The sequence below is a fragment of the Cupressus sempervirens genome, chromosome 8, assembly GCF_028749045.1.
Source record: "Cupressus sempervirens isolate cs-2001-9-10 chromosome 8, ASM2874904v1, whole genome shotgun sequence".
Taxonomy (NCBI): domain Eukaryota; kingdom Viridiplantae; phylum Streptophyta; class Pinopsida; order Cupressales; family Cupressaceae; genus Cupressus; species Cupressus sempervirens.
In genome coordinates this window covers 111,158,810-111,178,666 of record NC_143125.1, presented here as the reverse complement: position 1 = coordinate 111,178,666, position 19,857 = coordinate 111,158,810, and the positions used below count along the sequence as shown (strand labels likewise).

The window sequence follows — 19,857 nt, the reverse complement described above, 5'->3', positions numbered from 1 at the left end:
GAGCAATAACCCCTTTTTCAGAGCTACGGATCTTTTAAACTGAGCACCCACCTAATCTGTATGAGTATCTAACTCATTGACAAATTAGAATCCAAAACACAATCCAGTTTGCTTTAAAACATTATGTTATCTCTATACAAAGATTGAATTGAATTTCTGAAAGTTTGGCTTAGGTCTAATATCACTTTATTGAACATCAAAACATCTCCTTTTAAAATTCAGACTGTAATTGAACTTCTAATAACTATCAAACCAGGGACAATTGTTTCACAGACATTTTCTTCAAAATCTCAACATAATATTTTCAAATCCTGAGACATGTCAAATTTCAACATGCAACTAAATCAAATATACCTGCCCTGTACACTATCACAAATTTTCTTTTGAACTTCTGTGTTGCTCTCTGTTCCTGATGTATCTGTTTCTCTGATTTTATACAATCTCAAAAACTTGTTTTCATTTGTATGCTCTTCTAATAATAATATATACTCTCAATACCTTTTCTGCTCATGTAATCGGCTTCTTCTTCAAAGCATATTCTATTTGAGTACCATGCAAAATGGACACAATAATACGAAATATATAGAGGATGATTTAGTTGAAATTCGTTCCAACTTCCTTCGCTTTGTAATAAAACTGTCCTCTAACAAAATATTAAATATATTAATATGAAACACGTCACCAATAATAAATTGATGCACCATTTCAATATTTTATTGTGTCACCAAAACTTTAATAGGACTACTTCATTATCATCGAGCTGCCACAACTCAATACTAGGAAATATTAAGTCAAACTTCTTTTGTCCTTTCCCAATTTTGTTTTTTGTCTTTTCCCAGTTTTCTCTTTTGTCCTTTTTGAGCCTTGTCTTTATTACTTTCTTTTACATGACCAAACAAAATTACATCTGTAGTGCCTTGTGAATATATTTATTGTCAATTCTAAACAAAATTCGTTTCCTGTAGTTCTTTGTCAAACATTTTGAAGAATGATTATCACACAAGGTTTATTTTTAAATATTCATGAGGCTACCAATGTATCTTTTGATATCCAACTACGATGCAATAGTTGTTGTAAGTTCTTCATTCATAACCAGTCTGTATAACATTGTTCTATCACCTGATATGCAACCCTATGTATAATATCAACAAGATATCTTCCAGCTACCGCATATCTGTTTAGATACAAATCTTGTTGTGAGTCTATACAGAACAGGTATTGTGAAGAACAGAGTATTCAGATTCACACAGGTATGTACAAGATACTCATTTCATGGTTTGATATTCATCTAGAAAAGAGTCTATTTGACATCGATGACACTTAACAAAAACTAGATATGAAATGCATACCTACAGCTAGCTGATATTTTGACAAACAATTGGCATACAACTAGTATGCTGATCATTTATGTTATTAGATGGACATTTCGTCAAACAAATGGTATGCAACATGTTGGGTGGATATTTTGCAACCGACAGTTTTGGGTAAAAATTCAGTCGCAAAATAGGATGACCAGCCACAGTGTGTGAGACAGAGTCTCTCCTACCTTAAAGGGAAGGCTCCCCCTTCTCACTGTTCCTTGGATCAACTCAAGGTAAGCAAGAAATTGAGAGATTTATAAACTGGGTGTTACTATTATCCTTTCTTCTTAACTTTCAAGAAAGGATCCACTTATTCGTAAGGTGAATAATGGCAAGGTGAATCTCTAATTACACTTCTATCACGAGCGGGAAACAGTGATACCGATAAATTTTAACTAACTCAAAGGCTAGCCAAAATGTACTAGTTTGGCTCTAAGTCCTGTTGTACTTCTATGTGGTAAAATGTTTACAATTAGGGCACAAAGACTCCTAAAAGTAACAACAATCTAATTATTTTGCGAATCAAGATGAAAATACAAGCTACAGACAAAACTTCTAGCTATGGATTTTCACAATTGTTCCCGGTCAAAGCTCGGGATTCAATTGTTTTTTAACTCTTTTCTATCAATCACAAGATACAATATCAATGACAAAAGATAGTACAAATCAAAGGTAACTTGAATGAATTATAGACAAAGCTTACAATTCACACAAATAACAATCTCACTTAATCAAAGTTAAGTCTCAAATGCTCCTTTGTATTCACTTTCTCTCAAAATAGTGCTACACAAACAAAGTTCTGTTGGCACAATTTCTCCAGAGCTCTCTTGCATAAAGATAATGATGATTTTACAATGAGGGGGGGCACTCCTTTATATAGGAAAAGAAGTTGAGAAAAAGAGAGAGGGAAAAGTGGGAGCAACTCAACCAACTTTGACCAAGTCTAACTACAAAAACTAATGGATTACATGCAACTGCACATGCAACTCGCATTACATCTTTTACATACATGCAATTACACTTTATCATGTAATGCATCTTAAACAACTATGAAGTAGAAATTACATAACAATCTTAAAGATTGCTTCTTAATGCTTTGAATTTCACAATGACGTCACGCACTATAGGAAGATCAGCAATCTCCATTGTCTTTGATATGGCTTCGATCCTCACTGCATTCTCATATGCTGATTGAACAACTTTAGAATTTGCTGTTGTATTATCCAACAAGTGTTTTGTCAAAGATTTGTACAAAATGAACTTGTTCATTGTGTGCGAACCAAATTCTTCAGAATCTACATCAGCATTGATTCTGATTGTATATTTTGAATTCACTCTCTCTGCTGCCAAAAGATTACCAAGATTATCAGTAACACGACATCCCAATTGCTCCAAATCACAAGTAAGGCTTGTTTCAACTGCCTGACAATCTTCAAGAGCCACTTGCAATTTTGTGATCAACTTTCTTAAGTCTCTTCCTTGTAACCAATGAGTCCTTGAAATCTGAAGAACATTTCACATGACGGAAGAATGTCACATGAGACCATAGCATTTAGATCAAATTTTATCATTTCATCCCAATCCTCAAGGATTTCCTTCAGGTTATCTGCTTCCTGAGTCAAAGAAGAAATTAAGCTTAGTTCCATTTTGTTCATCTCTTTGATACGCTTTAGAATTGCAAGTGTCTCTGTGATAGCTCGAACTCCTTCAACAATGATTTCTTGTATCCAAGACTTAGCAGCTTCAATCAACCTTCTTTCCTTAGATGTTTGTGATGCAACAACATTCTGAGAAGATTGCTTCTGGATGACCTCATTCAAACGAGCTATTTCCTGTTTCAATTGATTCTTCTTTTCCCAAAGCTCATGACTGCTTTTTGATACATTTACCAATGCATCATGAGCATCTTGCAACGAACTCAAATGAGATTGCTTTCCAACTTCAACCTTAGTAAATTTATAATCAAAGCTAGTGAGTTCTTCAATAGGTTTATCTACTAAGGGCTCAGCAACCTCAACATACTTGGTTTTGTTAGAATCAACCAAAATTCTATAAACAATCTTGTCCTTTAGAGATTTGGATATAGTCTTCTTCACAGGAAGATTGTCAAGAGGAACAACCACCTTCCTTCTCCTCATTGTTATTCTACTCAACCATACAGGTAGGTTAAAACTTTCATCTGTAGAAGCAAGCATAGTGGAGACTATTGGCATTGATCCAGATTGTATATCTGTAGTGACTGAACAAGATTCAGTTTGCACTGTTGTAGGCATAGGAACATGTTGTGAAGATTCTTTCATGAAAAGTTCAAATCCTGTCAAAGATGTATCAAGTTGGGAAACTTGACCACTAGTAAGAGTCGGAAAATCTTCAAACACATATGCTAAGTGTTCAAATTGATCATGTGCAGGAACACAAGGAGCAGCAGATGAAATCAGAAAAGCCATGGTATTAACTTCTGAGACGGGAATAGAGTGAGTGAAAATAGTTGAGAATGAATCTACATCATCATCAACCTCATGCAAAAAGGGCTCTTCATGTGGAGAAGATGTGCAAGCTTGTGCAGGCTTGGGGGGAGATATGATTCTTATTTCTCCTTCATCTGAATCTTCTTTCTCGGATTCTGTTTCCAATTCTTCTTCTGATTCTGTCACTAATTCTTGAATTGGTTCAAGAACTTGGGATGATTTAGTCCCTTTTCCGCCCTTTAATTTGATTTTGAGAGTATTCTTGACATTTGAAGATGAAACACCATCTTTCCCTGTAATTTCCAGTTGTGACTTCCTGCCAGGAGGACCAAAGCTTCCACAATCCAGACCCATTTTAGGATTTACTCTTTTTAGGCCTTTACTTTTCAACCACTTGTTAGTGTTTGCTAAGATGGATTGAAACCTATCCATAATAGATGTACCTTCTTTTTGTTGCCATTGAATAGGAAAAGGACACATTTTATCAAAATCAGCTTGATGAAATTTCGGATCAAGGATGTCGCCGTCATCTTCAACTTGGAAATCTGGAGGGATTTCCAACATATTAAGATCGATTATTTGTTGCAAGGTTAACTTGCAATAATCCATCATAATATCAAGCTATGTTCTCATGTCAATCCAAATGTCTTCAATGCAATGAACATGAGTATAAGCCCTCTTTATCTGAGAGTTCATCTCTCGATAATCAAAGTCAAATCTAGCCTTGAACTTCTTCAATGCAATCAATTGCAACTCTGCTTCCATATTCTTCGCTTTAGGCACAAAAACAATTGAATAATTGCCAATAGATAAAGGCCTAGCCGAGGTGATGCCAAATCCGGACCTATGTGACGCATGCTGATCATTCTACACGTCCATGAGTTGTCTTGCTAACTCCATTAGAATAATTCGATCTGTAGCATACCTAGGTAAGGTATACGGCTCTCCTTTGAAATATCCAACTCTCAAGTATGTGAAAGTGGGAAATTGAAGAAAAATGCAGCCCACCTGGTTTACCTTTTCCCATGCTGCATCAGATACTCTTTTGATACACAACTGTTTGTCGAACAGACACCTATAATGTCCAAAGAAAGCATCTTGGACTCTTCTGTAATGATACTTACTGTTACTCAAAGTAATTTGGTCATAGTATTCCCAAACAGGTACTTGAAGACGATCACCTTTAGTGGAAAGACCTGAAAAAGACCCCATAGCAACAGCAATGTAAACTAAATATGAATTCATGTAAAAAAGTATTGATGTTCCTACATTGCATATCTGCTGACAGAGTGCAGTACTGATAAGCTCTCCCCAAAAGATGTGTTCTTTATTCTCTATGATTTGAAACATAAATTTGTACATCCATGGCTCAAAGTCGGAAGAATCCTTAAGACCACAGATTCTGCTGAGAAGGATGATGAGATCCTTGTATTCCTGTTTAAAATTGGACCGATGAAGAGTCCTTGGCCACCTAGAAAAATTACTTCTTTTGTTGTCTAACTAGTAAAGGTTGACATACTTCTGATAGTTGCTTTTTTGTTCATTCCAACAAGCCAATGAGGAATCTTTGGTCAAATCAACACATTCTGATTTATGAGGAACTTTGAAGACTTGTTCAATCACTTTAGGGTCAAGGCTAATAATAATCTTGCTGTCAGCGTCTTTGATATTCCTTGTCTTAAGAGTAAAGCGCCGAGCACATCCATAGACAAAATCAGGTTCTATGGCTGCCATGGGAAATGTAGAAACCAAATGGATGTTGCTTCTTTTAATACGTTTCATCTCATGCGTAGCTGGAGCTTCAATCTTTTGTAGAAAATTGGCTACATCTACGTGACCAATCTTGGTGTCTAGTATGTTATCCAGAACAGACATAACTGAAGAAGGAACTGCATGAGCCAATTCTTTGTCATATTGGTATTTCATCTTGCCCTTGGATTTGGAAGGCGAGGACATTTCTTGTGCTCGTACTGTAACACAAAAATTCCAAAACATTAATACATCGTCAGAAGGAATCTCCATGTAAGTGGATTCCAGAGTAGCAGTGAAGATTCGAAAATGAGTGACTTTTGAAGAGAAAGCGTATACATATGCAACGGAATGTGAAATGAAATGAAATGAAAGTATGAATATGGAAAATGGAATGAAATGGAATGGAATGAAAATGCGCGAAGGTGAAACGCATGAGAATGCGTGCAAAGTGAAAGTTGCTGATTTCAAAAGTGACTTAAATGTTTTCAAAGCTTTATTGAATGAAGCATGTATATATGTAAATGCAAGGTGTAAGTGCAAATGTGTATACTTTACATGTATATGCAGATGCGAATGGAGGGTAACATGTAAAATATGTTATGAGGTGGAAACATGTATTTATTCATGTAAGTGCGACTACGTATATGAAGATGGAAATGAAACAATGGAGGTGAAATAATGAATTATATAGTCACTTTTGGAAGAAGAAAGAAGTCAAAATTCACGGAAAGTGAAAATAACATCTTTTTTGTCTTTTCAAAATATGACTTTTGATCAAAATCAGACCTTTTGGATGCAATTACACGTAAAACATTTCGTGTAATCGTGTCATGTGAATGAAAGCGAAAAATGAGATGGATGAAAATGGAAACGGAAAATGGGATTACATGCATGTGCAGATGGCAATTGAAGTGAAAAACATGTAATCGCATTTGTTGGATGAAATGTGAGATGTAATGACATGGAAACAGAATGTGAAATGAAATGATAATGCTTTCGCATGTAGTGAAGGAAAAACAAGTTTTTGGGAAATAACTTTCAACTTCTCCAAAATGGAGAAAAACCAGCAACAAGCACACAAAATCAAAACAAAAGAAAAACATACCTTTCAAAACAACTCAAAACATGCCAAGATGCAATGCACTCTCAAAGATGAAATTCGAATTTGAAACTTGGAGAAGAACCAAAGACACCAAAATGAAAAAAAATTCATATTTAAAGGAAAAATGCATATTCTAAGGCAAAGATTTTCACAAATGGCATCCATTCAACGATTTCATGCATAAAATTAGCAAGGATAAGCATGAATTAAAATGTAAGAAAGAAGAGGTCCACTTACATAATGAATATGTGCCAAAAATGAAGGAAAAGATGCTCTTTGTTTGAATTTTTCTTCAAAAAATGACGAGAACTTTTCAAATCTCCAAAATCCGAATGATAAAGGGCAGCAAACAAGGAGATTATTTAGCAAAATGCCAAAACGTGCCCTAGATTAGCTCCTCCTTGCAACATTTTAAAGATTGCATGTTCTTGAGCCGTTTTTGCCAAAACAAGCAAAAAATGTGATCTTCAAAGTAAAACGTTTTGATGATTTAACACCAAAATAATGATCCTCAACCAATGTAATCACCTAATGAAGTAAAAACGACTTGATCTCATGCAAAAACGTGATCAAACTTGGCAGATTTATGGAGTTTTATGCAAAAAACGTGCCCTAGATTAAGAGTTTCAAACACGTTTTTGGGTGCAATAACTTGATTTTTGATGAGGGCAAAATGATCACCTCTCGAAAACACGATGAATGCAACCGATTTCATTCAAATCCATGGAGAAAATCAAAAGTTATGATCAAAATAGGAGGTTTTTGGAGCAAGAACATGTTTTCTTCACATAATAGGACATTTTTATGTTCATTACTTATTTTAAAACATGTAGGAAGGCAAAATAGGATCTTTTTGAGTCCAATGCATGTTTTAAAATACGTCTTGAGATATAATCTCACTTTTTGAAGCCCATTACATATTTTAAAATGTGCAAGTCTCCAAAATCTCACTTTTTGGAGTCACTTACATATTTTATAAACATATCTCACATTTTTCATGCACAAGCATGAAAATTCAACTTTTCACGTCATTGCATCAAAAAGGTCCACTTTTACAAACTTTAGATGTAATGACTTGAAAAAGGTCCTCAAAATGAGTTTTCATATGCATTAGCATGAAAAGTTTCCACTTTTCATAGTTTTTTACATGCATATGCACATAAAATGTCCACTTTTAAGCTTTTAAGTTATGCATTTCACTTATTTTTATAAAAATGTCAACAATATGGGTCAAAAATAATATTTATGCATTATATTAATCAATATAAGTCAACATTAAGTTAAAGTGACATTTATATAAGTATTTGATTTAAAAATCAAAAATTTAAAAAGTAACTATATAGTTCTATAGTCACTTTGAGTGAAAAATTAAAAAGTAACTCAACTTAAAATTATAACATAAAGTGCACTATAGTCACTTTAAGTTACAAATTTAAATGAAAAATAACTTTAAAACATAACAAAAAGTGAATAAAATGTTATATTTTCAAAAAGTGAAAGTCAAAATGAAAATATAACATGATTTTTTTAATTCGTGCTATTGCACCTAAAATGTCCACTTTTGAGGCACTAAAATGACCATATCTCTTGACTGACAACTCTGATTGACCTCTAGGTTAGACTGAATCGAAGGGGAGATCGAAAAGCATCACATGAGCAAATTCAAGGGACCAAAAACAAGCAAACACAAACTCAAAAGCAAAGAAAGGACTGCGAAGGCTTCAAAAATCAAGCAAAGGCTCGACAGAAAGCGAAATGAAAACGACTTGACAAAGGCCTTCAGTAAAACAACTTGATATTCGAATTGAAATGGATCAATCGATCAACATTAAGCAATTGAATATCAAATTCAAACTTAGAGAAACACGAAACTAGCTTGAAAAAGTTTCGTGCTGTTACCAACATTTTGTGGTGACAAAATGCAGGACAACACAACATATATCTCCTTTATTGAATTCATTCCCATGTACAATGTTGCTATGAGTTTGCCAAGACAAATGGGCTTACAATAATGACTACACCAATGCCAAAATCTGATTCTGAATTATCACTTACAACAGCAAAATTATATGTCTAAAAATTACATTGCTAACTACTAATAGTTGCAAGAGGAACTTGATAATAGTGATGCCCAAGGATGGAGATGAAAGTTGCAATCGGAATCAAGCATAAATACTATAGTGTGGCACACTATAGCAGCCAAAATGTATTCTCCAATTTAAGCACAAATAAAACTCCAGAATGAAGCTCTCCTAAATGTCAAATTCAGTGGATATTTCACCTACTCAAATGGTTGCAACATTGATGAATTGACAGTCTCCAATGGCTAACCGAAATCAGAAACCCTTAGTGTCTTCTCCCAAGTTTATATCAAATGCAATTGACAATAATCGGATGCTTACAATAAAGCTCTCGCCTCTATTTATTATTTTTCTTCATTCTTCTAGAAGGAAAAAAATATTATTTAATTGCACTCTCTAGAAGCTTCCCCCTTTCCAAGGCAATAATTAGTTGTACTTCTAAAAAATGCACTCTCTAGAGGCTTCCCCCTTTCCAATACAATAATTAGTTGTGCTTCTAGAAAATTAAATTAATTAAATATAAAGTCACCTTTTAATTTTAATTTATTTAATGACTTTATAAGAAATTAATTTAATCAATTTTTCCTTATTTCTTGACTTAGCCTTCGGAGAATGTAAAGGATAAGAACTCCACTGAGATGCTAAAAAGATGAGGGCATTACATCCACATTAGAAATTGGTAATCAAATGGTATTAAAATCATACACTTGATCAATGTGAAAGAAAAATTATAAATATTGTCAAGTTCATTGCATACTCCCTTCGAATACCACGATTATTAATCTTGAAGAAAGATTTCCCTGATTTTTAAAAATAGGCATCAGTTAGACTGTAGACATATTAGAACTATGCCCTGCATTAAGCTTTTCTCAGTACATAGGTTTTTTGTTTTGCAAGTACAATTTGGCAGTAGTTTGATTTGGGTATAACGATTCACATTCTCCATTAATACCTTCTCCTGCAACTTCATCGTCTAGAACTCATTTATTACTTTTACTCAAAACATGAGAACATCAAGTCCTGAATCTGGTACAGTTACCCTACAAAAACAAATTAGTCTCCCTCACTCAAAATATATACTAGCAACAATTTCTTCCTTAATCAGCAAAGTACCATGTGAAAATGAAAAGAACAATTGGTCATGTTAAATAGCTTCAGACAGATGGCTAGCAGTCACAATCTACTTCAGATTGCTGCCTCACAGCCTGTAACATTTGCATGATATCATACTTTTCTTCTAAGAGCCAAAGGGAAAAATAAAATGCAGCTATAAGGAAACAAAAATTCATGAAAAACAATTGGTACAAATTAGTCACTTTAAGATGAACCCATATGATCAATTTGCTTATTGATATCTTATAACAACAATAGCCACTATAAATGCTATGTATTGTATCTCAGGCCACAAATGAAATGATATATTCATTTGGTTCATTATAATTTTGGATAACTGCTTGTAATCCGTTGTATACTTTCTCTTAGATTCAACATAGGCCAAAAATTACAGAGCATTCCTAACTTCAGTGGAGGACAACACAATTTATACTGGCAATGATAAAAAATTTGAATTGTTTCAGTCATTGTCATTCGGCAGTGACATGGAAGCAAATCCCTGACAAAGCTATATCTTGATAGGAGACACCAAAATGATTGATTGTTGAAGTACAGATTATGTAGAGAAGATTTGAAGAAAAAGGGTGCTTACAGAAGTTACTGTTGCAGTGAAATTGAATCCATTAATTGTTTTTTGTGGTTAAGGAAAAGTACTTTTCAACAACAATGAATGGTGGAGAAAAGCATCACAAAAATATCTGCTCAAGAGCTGATACAAACTTACTTCCACTGTGCCAACCATGCAGATGACAAGTTTGCACTAACTTTGGTTTGATTGTTACAGCATTCCACAACTTTCAGAGCAACATCTTCACACTGCCAGCAAGAAGCAGATAAGATCAGACAACATATATATTAACCCAGACCTAGTTAGTATTCTATATTAACATATATTTTTCCTACATAAAAAGATATATAAGCATATCAAGGGACTAAAGCCTACTAACAAGAAGCCGGGAATAATGTAACCTCTAATAACATTCTACAATAATGAATAGCAAAGAAGACCTTGAGATCCCCAACACCACAACTGAAATCGGCAGCTATAAGATAGGTATTTGTGGGTGATATGAAAAAAAAGATCAAAGTTGCCAAACTAAATTATAATTTCCAATTGTGAAGGTTGTCTTAGACCAAGAAGTCAGGAGTTCATTGATGTTTGGTGGGTGACATGCAAAAGAAACTGCACTCATGTCAGAGGAATGTATGAGGTGATATAGAAAATCTCAAGGATGCAGTGAAATAGCAGCAGGTGTCTAAAGCCGTCAAAAAACTAAGAATGGCATTCACCAGTTTCTCCAAGCATTAAAAATCCATCAACCATGGAGATTTTGGATGGATTGTCTCTCATTGTAACTTTCAACCTATGCTCATTTTGACCTATGCTCATTTTGACAGTTGCATGTGCATGAAGAGGGTTTTTATGGTACAGAGGCGTGTTACTGGTGTTTAAAACTTGGTTATAACTTTTGTTTAAGTTCTAATTCGCTCTAGACACAATATCAACACTTCTCTAAGATTGAAAGATAATGGCATGAAGAATCCTCCTCATTCTGGTTATAGTAAGCTTGAGCTTTCATAATGGTGATATTGGCATTTGCAGGTGGAGCTGGAACCTTGAAGATCTTATCAATAGTTTCTGCATCCAACCTGATAATCACTTTATTATCATCATCCTTGATGGTTCTGGTCTCCTTGTCAAAATGAGAGGGGCTGGCCAAAATGAATTCTAGTTCCAAAACTGCCAGGTTGACACCAAATGGATGTGACTCTGGGGAAGTTGCTTCATGCCTGGTGATGGTAACTGTTTCTCAGTTCTCTTCATAAACTTGAACATGCCCAATCTCAGTGTCTTTTGATCTCTTCAATGTCAGAGACCACTGAAGAAAGTGAAATAGATTTCTGGTACTTCTTGTATTTGTATTTCATCTTCTTGTCTAGGGAAGTAGCTGGTTCTTCAGACATTGAGGCGGTATCTATGAAACTGAGATGAAACGGCCATAGCAATAGAAGATCAGGAGCAAAAGCTCACAATTTTAAAGGTTTCTTCCCTTTTAAGGGTCTCTCTAGATGTAACCATGTGTTTTTAGTCGGTGTATATACCTTTCTCGCGTTCTTTGCTCTTGTTTCCTGTTCCTTAATAAAGTCATATTGGAATATTTAGTATAATGGTCATGCAGGTAACTTTTTTTCAAGTCAGTCAATTTTTAGTAACTTTCTGTTTTTTTAGTTGTTTAGTTTAGTGATTTTCTATTCTGTCTTTAGTTCTTGATCACTTCCATTGTGGAAAGATCTTCTTGTAATTAATAGTTTTAGGAGTATTCCTCACTTTTGTTTAATATTGAATATCAGTTAATTATCATTTCATAGTATCAAAGCATAGGTGGTTATTTGGCGAACTTTTAAAATTCGTGGATTCAGTGCCTAGAATTTGTTTCTAAAAGTTCTCCAACATTTTTTTATGAATAATTTTGAGTTATCTTAGAAATTTCTTGAATTCTTACCAGAGCTTTTAACTGATATTAACCAGCTATTTAATAAAATCAAAGTTTTTTAGAGGTTTTTTGGGGGGTTTTGCATGATTTTCCAGAATATTGTGGTTTTCTCTAGGATTTGCACGTTTTTCTAGAAAAATTGTGATAGGCTTTTCATGGTTGTTTCCTAAAAATCATGGTTTTCTTTTTTTTTTGGTGATTTTGAGAGAAAAAATCATAGGTTTGTTAAACCATCAAGGATTTGAAAAAAATTCCGCAAAATTGTGGTGCTGGTTTGTAGCAGCTTCTTTTGACAATTTTTAACAAAATTGTGCTTTTAGAGTTTTATGCCAATTTCTTATCAACAAAAATCAAAGTTTTTTTGAGAAGCTGATCTTGGTCTCTGGATGACAGGAAGGATGGCTTAGTTACCCAACATCACGTGGGAAGGGACTCAGTTTGTTCTTGTACTTGATCGTGTACAGAAGTTTTGCAAAAAGAAGTTGGATGTTAAAAAGTCCAACCTGTGAGAGACTCAGAAGTAGGCTAAAGTTGCAAAATGTTCTGGAGAAGAGTCATAGCCAAATGACCTGCAATTATGTCAAGTATTTTGTAGGGTAGTAAGTAAAATGACCATTAAAGGAGGGTACTAAAGTAATATTGTGATATTTGGTATAATGGTCATGTAAGTTAGTTTAGTAACTTTAAATTCTGTCTTTAATTCTTGATCGTTTTTGCTATGGAAAGATCTTATTATTGATTATCTAAGTAGTATTCCTCTCCTCTGTTTAATATAGACTATCATTTCACTTATGTGTTTGCAACTAGTATGAAAATGTTATATCAGTAGTACATCCTTTTGGCAGTAGATATACAGTGATTTTGAGGTGCCCTGTGAAGTTAACAAGCACGAATTTATAGTTGATGAACACTAGAAGAGTATGGCAAACACTTAATAAATCAAGTGGTATCAAAGTGAGGCTATAGACATCCTTGCAACTATGTGAGGAGTTATGCCTTCAACAAAATCAAGTGGAAATGATTAAAGAATGGCCAAGAATAGCTAGGTAAAAGGAAAGCGAAGATAGTGATGGAGACACTCAGACCCAAAATTTGGAGTATGACGTTGCAAGAATCTCCAACAATTGATACCCTTGAAAGCAAAATGTTTGTCTCAATTGAGGAACTAAGTATGTCTAGAGATCATTAAGATGAGAAAGAACCTCATGCGAACCAAGTAAAAGAAAAATCTCATGATTTTTTGAAGGTTGAAGTCAAGATTGACATAAAATCTATATTACCCAAGGATGCATACTCTTCCTAATTCTTTGGGGATAAGATTGAGTAGTATGAATAGGATTCAACAAATAGACCAAGATGCAAATTCCTTTGATGTCATGTATGTCGTGAATATGAACATCTACAAAGATGTCCTACAAAGTTGAGTCCTAGGGCCTCTTGTTCCTTTTCTTAGATGCAAAGCAAAATGAAAGGCCCTGATCCAATTAGTAAAGCCAAACTCAAATAGATTCATTATTGTGAAATCTCATACTAAGGGGAAGCCTATGAATTGCCAACATAAGGACGCTCCTAAAGAAGTTTCTAACAACAAATTTGATTTTCTCAAAAAAAATTGTGGATTCAAATTTGGTGGACCATGATAAAACCTAAACTGACCAAGATATGCATTTTTTGGACTTGAGTACTTTGTGCAATCCATCTAATACAAACACTTCTTTAGAGATGCAAGGGCTAAGAAAGCAAGGGGATGCCCTATTTCCAGTCATATTGAGAAAAGCAACAACCAGTAAAAAGACAAATGATTACCTATGGTAGGGGTACATTATGTTCCTATTGCAGAGTTTCAATTGGAATTAAAAGAAGTTGATTCCATGCCAGATCCTCTACATGAATATAAGGCAAAAGACGATGGTAAAAATTGTTGGAAATTTGTTAAGCACTCCCCTAGGGATTCATGACAAGGGCTTAACCACCTCCTGTGTACTATAAGTTGAGTGGTTGTATCGAGCATTGATAAATCGGTCTTTTGGTGCAACGGCAACCCCACTCTAACAAGTGGTATCAAAGCTTGGTCACAAGTTCAAATCCTTAGACCCTCGGGTACTGCTGAGGGGGAGATTGTTGGAAATTTGTTCAGCGCTCCCCTCGGGATTCGTGACAAGGGCTTAACTGCCTCCCGTGTACAATAAGTTGAGTGGTTGTATCGGGCATTGATAGATCGGTCTTTTGGTGCAACGGCAACCCCACTCTAACAAAGGCACCTCCTTCATTAGGGCTTTCGCAAAAGAACATGAGAAAACAGGGGTATTGATAAAGTATCAAAAGCAGGGAGGAAAAACTAGTAGGAAAAGGTGAAGAAAGGGGAATCACTGGAAGAATCTGGTGTCAACAAGACATCATTTACTCACTTTTGTGACCTCAAAAAATGTTGTGATCTCTTGAAATGCTAGGGGTTTGAGCAGCAACCCTCAACAAAAAGCTTCTCAGGATCTATTAGAGATCAGATGCTGATATTGTCTTTATTTAAGAGACAAAGGTTGCACTGGATTCTATGGTGTTTCTTCCAATATTTGGAGGGGGGTTCAGTTATAACAAAATTTGATACTAATGTGGTAAGAAAAAAATTTCTGTGAATTCCTGGTTTAGGTTGATTGAAGGCTTGATTTCCTTTTAAAATTGATTATGAGATCAAAAAAGTACAACAATTTGAACAGATGTGAGGAAAAGTAAAAAGGTTCCTCATTTTCACAAAGAGTCTAACAAATCCAGGAGGCACAGTGGCACCAGACTTGTTCCCAATTTTTTTTTTCAAAACTCATATATATATCATGTTTGTGAGTGTATATAAAGTGAAGTCACTTAAAAAGTGAGCCTGACTTTTTCAACAGTTTTGAATTTTAAGTTTTAATGATATTTAATTGTAAGCATACATTTATCACATTAGTACTGATTTTAGTACCTTTTCAAGATGCCCAGCCAAATATTTCTTGGCAATCACAGGATCAAAGCATTCTATAGCCTTAAGCCTTATAACACATCTCAAAGGCCTCTCTTCATCTGTTTGATGCAATTGATTAAACCAAAAGGATTAGAAGCCCTGGACAAGTATCTTAATGTTAGAATAATGAATCCACAAGCAATGTGACTTGAGTTCACCTGGCATAAATTTGAAACTAGAGGTTAAACCAAAGAAAAACATTCAAGTCAGATGAATCAGAAAATAGGAGACCCTGCTGAGGAACATCATATTCATATGGCATTAATTCAGAACATTTTTTACTGAAAAAAGCTAAAGATAATAGAAAATTGAGTACAATATGCTCTTCAGTGCCCATTTTACTAGGGTATAAATGCACTCTTCACAAAAAACAAACATAACCACATTATCCCTTAATCCACTATTGTAAACTAGCTGCACCTGCTGTACAATAAGTTAGCCATCGAAGTGGAAAAAAAGACTATTTTCACTAATACTTGAGGTCCAAATATAAAACCAGACTAGGAAAAGTAACAGCCACCTACTAACCCTAAATTTTTTATAATAAAAAAAAAGCTGCAGCAAGACATCTTTGTAGAGCTCTCTGAACAGTACATGTCTACTTTATAGACATATTAACACTACAAACATAAGCATTGGGACTTTTTAAGATGATCTCATATTCCCAAATTTAAACAACCCAAAATCAAATTCTGGGCACCCAAACTAAAATCACAGAGTCTTTGGGACAGCAAAAGATTTCAAGACACGAACAAACTCTGGTACTATCTATAAGAATATGCTTAATCACAAATTAATGCATCCCACTTGATGGTATAATATAACTTTGCAAAAATCATGATTGTCAATTTCACACTTCACACATAACATTGTGCAACTTCTAAGGATCACAAAATTATGATAGGTACAAACCATTTTCGCTCATAGGATAATAAAAGTAGTGTCATGATTTCTCGTCACCATACCCAATTTATCTTAATTCTAGATGGACTATTGCAAATCAGACTGTAACTCCTCCACACTGAAAGACTTACCGTTTTTTAAGCCTCTCTCAAGGGAAAATTTTAGACTTTCCTAGCATGGAACAAGCCAAAGTGTGACATGAACTCAAAAAAGTTCAATTGTCAACATAAATCCACGCCAGTTGACCAAACTAAGTCATGGCAGACGCAGTAACTATATCTGAAATGATTTTATTTTCTTGGTTTAAATTAAAATTTCTCTCAACAGACCATTGTTCAGAGCTCTCATGAACCTATTGGGTTTCTTCTGTTAACATTAAAAAATTTGGAAAAAATTATGTAGGCTGCAATTGAATTATTTCAGCTAATACCGCAAATAGAAAAAATAAACATAAGGAGGAAATTGGGTGTGATTTGTTAATACTGGAAATTCAAAAAACAACAAATGCAATTTGATTTGTTCTGCTAATATACGTATTTTCGGAGAAAAACAAGAGAGCCAACAAACCAACAAATAGAGCAGTTAAGTGTAAACTATTAACTTTGAAATTGTATTTTAAAAACTAACAGGCAATTTGGTGTGTTCCATGAATATTAAACAACAAATGGGATACTTGTAATTGTTCTGTTTCCGTTCCCCAAAAAAACCAAAATAACAAGAAAGGAAGCAATTGGCTTTGTTAGTTAATATTTAAAAACTTGACAAACAGCTAAAGGAAGCAATCAGGTTTCTTCTCACCACATTGCAAAAAACAACAAACATGGATTACTGATCTTATTCTTTCCCTGAAGTGAGGTCGCCAGAGAGACTTGAAACACCAGAGTAAAAACACTACACCGTGGTATCAGATAAATATTATGACATCTAACTGTGAAAATATAAAATCTTTGCTAAGAACGATGTTTCAAATTTAGTCATACCAGATTTTATGTAATAGAGGTGGTTTCCCTTGTGTACATTGAAACTGCTGCTTTTTGAAAGTCCCAGATGGGATAAAGCCTGTGCTTTTCTCATGGAACGACAAAATACTGGCTTGACACTGAAATATTATGAGTATTGCATAATTCTCGCTGACTAAACTAATTCAATCTCCTCTCGTGCTATTTTCACGTGTTTGTTGGGCATTAGCTTTTCCGATCCAAAATTTAGCTTATTTTATGTGTTTGCTTTAAATTTGCTGCTATGAATCATGTTATTTGTTGAAAACCTCATCCATATGTACAGGTTTTGAGGTTATTAATGATAAGCGGAGCATCCTTTGTTATTTTCTGATGCCAGGAGTATACGGATTGACAGATTTTGAACATCTCCGTCCATCATTATCTATTTTACTGAACCAAATAATCCCGCCTGTTTCGTATTACGATTTATAAATCTGGAAGATATTCCTGCGATGTTGGGTAATCGCTTTTGATTTCTATTAACGCCGTATGTCTATCTCACCTTCAATAATTTTTTGTTTCTCTGACTAAGAAACTGGTTTGCAATGCCACTCTACTATAGAATATTTTTTTAATTGAATTCGTTGTGTCCAAAGCCAGCTTCCAAGCCACGAGGCCTTCTTTTGATGTTTATTGCAACAATTTGTAGTTTTTCCTGTCAAAACCCCTAAGCGTAAACATTCATCTAATAAATTCCTTCTCAATTCTACAATGGCGCCGTCCATGATTGAAAGTCACAGGAATAAAAGATCCCGTTCATTAAGATATAGCAAATACTGGAAAACGCTACCTCGGTGGAGGAGCAAATACTACTAAAAATACCGCCCACCAGTGTAAACTGCAGGTATTTGGCTAAGTACGGGCCAACAAAGGAGATTTTGGGCAAATGTTTGTTCAAGCAAATAGTGCCGCTCATTGTTGTGCATCCCTCTTTTCCTAGAAACCTGTTTTCTGATGTATATCCTTTGTAATATTAAAACAGGGATGATACAAGTGAGTGTACAGGTTGCAGCCATATAGTCTGTTTTTTTTTTCTTGTTGCAATTGATATTATTTAGTTTATTCACATTGATTTTCCTGACACGAACTTCCACCCTGCTAAAAACTGCTACTGTGATATAGATGTACCTATCTCTGTTGCATCGTTCGTGGCAGTAGCGCTTTTCCTAACGTTATGCTTCACTGGTCTCATTTTTTCTTTATTTTGTACATTGTGAAAACATTCATGCAATTCTCTGATGCAAATTTAATTATGCTAGCATGTTTGTCTGTGCTGATTTTATTTTCTTAATCATATCCATATATACCTCCGTACATGCACTCCAATGTCGAGAAAAATTCCTTACAATTCAACAAAGTACCTTAACAAAAACAGAAACATGTGGTTAAGTTGTGACATAAATATCACCACTATATTCCAAATTTATGTGGGAAAATCCGACTGGTGCTCAAGAAAAATCATGTTTTAGCGTTATAAATTTTACAGCTGTGATATTTTTTGAAATCTGATTTGATAATAAGTATTCGGGTACTGGAATGCCTCTATCCCAACCCCATAAAAGATAACACAATAGATGGTAACACTGTTTCAAAATTCTTAAAAGATAGAATGAGTGCTATGGCAAGCGAATGAGGTGGGGGGGTAGCAAATCATCACCGAGGAAGCTCAATGGCTGATTGAATTGAGACCGGAATGCTCTGGCTATACTTGTCCTGCTCTTTCGCGGGTAAAGCAATTTGTTTCTCATAATCGTCTGCGGAACCCCCAGCATCATAGCCTCAATTCCTGTCATTGCCCTGAAGATGTTCATCTTTCCCCAAATCCTCTCGCACCATATGTCTGCATAATTTTTTCCACCAAAACAGTCCTGATTTACTTGTTTTTGCTTGGTTTGCCAAAATAGTGTGCAAGCAGAAGACAGTACATCCAGCCCAACCCGCTGCTTCAGCTAAGGGAGATAAGGTTTATACTGAAACGAAAACCAAACGAAATGAATGAATGAATATTTCAATACGTCCACGAGATCGATCAATCAAAGGGATCAACGGTTCACTCTCCTAAAACTAAAATGAAATGAAGGTTTTGAATGACATGGGTGGGTAGTAGGCATAGGTACACATTCTAAACAAGAGCTGTGGAGAACTATATCCCGGATGCCTTTTGCAATAAAGGAAAAGTATGAAACATTGCAAGACTTTTTGAATAAAAGAAAAATCAATAAAATGTGTATTTATAAAATTAAAATAAAAATTAAATTGATAGTTAAAATTTCAATATTGAACATTGTGTAGGGTAAGTGTTCACAATTGTTTCAAGTTGTTCATTTCAAACGATAACTTTACTTGCATGTTTTATATAGAAAATCATATGAAAACTTTAAAGCTTTTAGAAATCATCAGAAATTGAAGAGTTTTGACCATAAATTGAAGAGATTCAAAACTACATATCTTTGGTACATTTATAAGTAGTTGAAAATTTTCAAATATTGGAAGGATTCAAATTGATCTTCATATAGAACATTACCAACATCTAGGCAGTATGATATATAAATGTTATTTTATGATTTTTATATAGTATACCAC

The 19,857-nt window shown here is 34.6% G+C and overlaps 1 protein-coding gene across 7 annotated transcripts in view; it reads right to left on the bottom strand.

The window, feature by feature from the left end:
- The window catches only part of EMB1417 (Pentatricopeptide repeat (PPR) superfamily protein), a 279,888-nt gene extending 260,477 nt beyond the window's left edge, over nt 1-19,411 (bottom strand). For 2 of the 7 annotated variants that reach the window (XM_089796896.1, XM_089796901.1), the window contains exons 1-3: nt 18,932-19,230; nt 15,332-15,429; nt 10,604-10,693 (exon numbers count right to left, since the gene is read on the bottom strand). In XM_089796896.1, coding sequence (XP_089653022.1) covers nt 10,604-10,693; nt 15,332-15,429; nt 18,932-19,085 — 342 coding nt within the window. In that variant the 5' untranslated portion in view covers nt 19,086-19,230. Of the gene's footprint in view, nt 1-10,601; nt 10,694-15,331; nt 15,470-18,931 lie in introns of all 7 variants that reach the window. The other 5 variants (XM_089796897.1, XM_089796902.1, XM_089796899.1 and 2 more) reach the window with 5 other exon arrangements.
- Nucleotides 19,412-19,857: the final 446 nt, after the last annotated feature.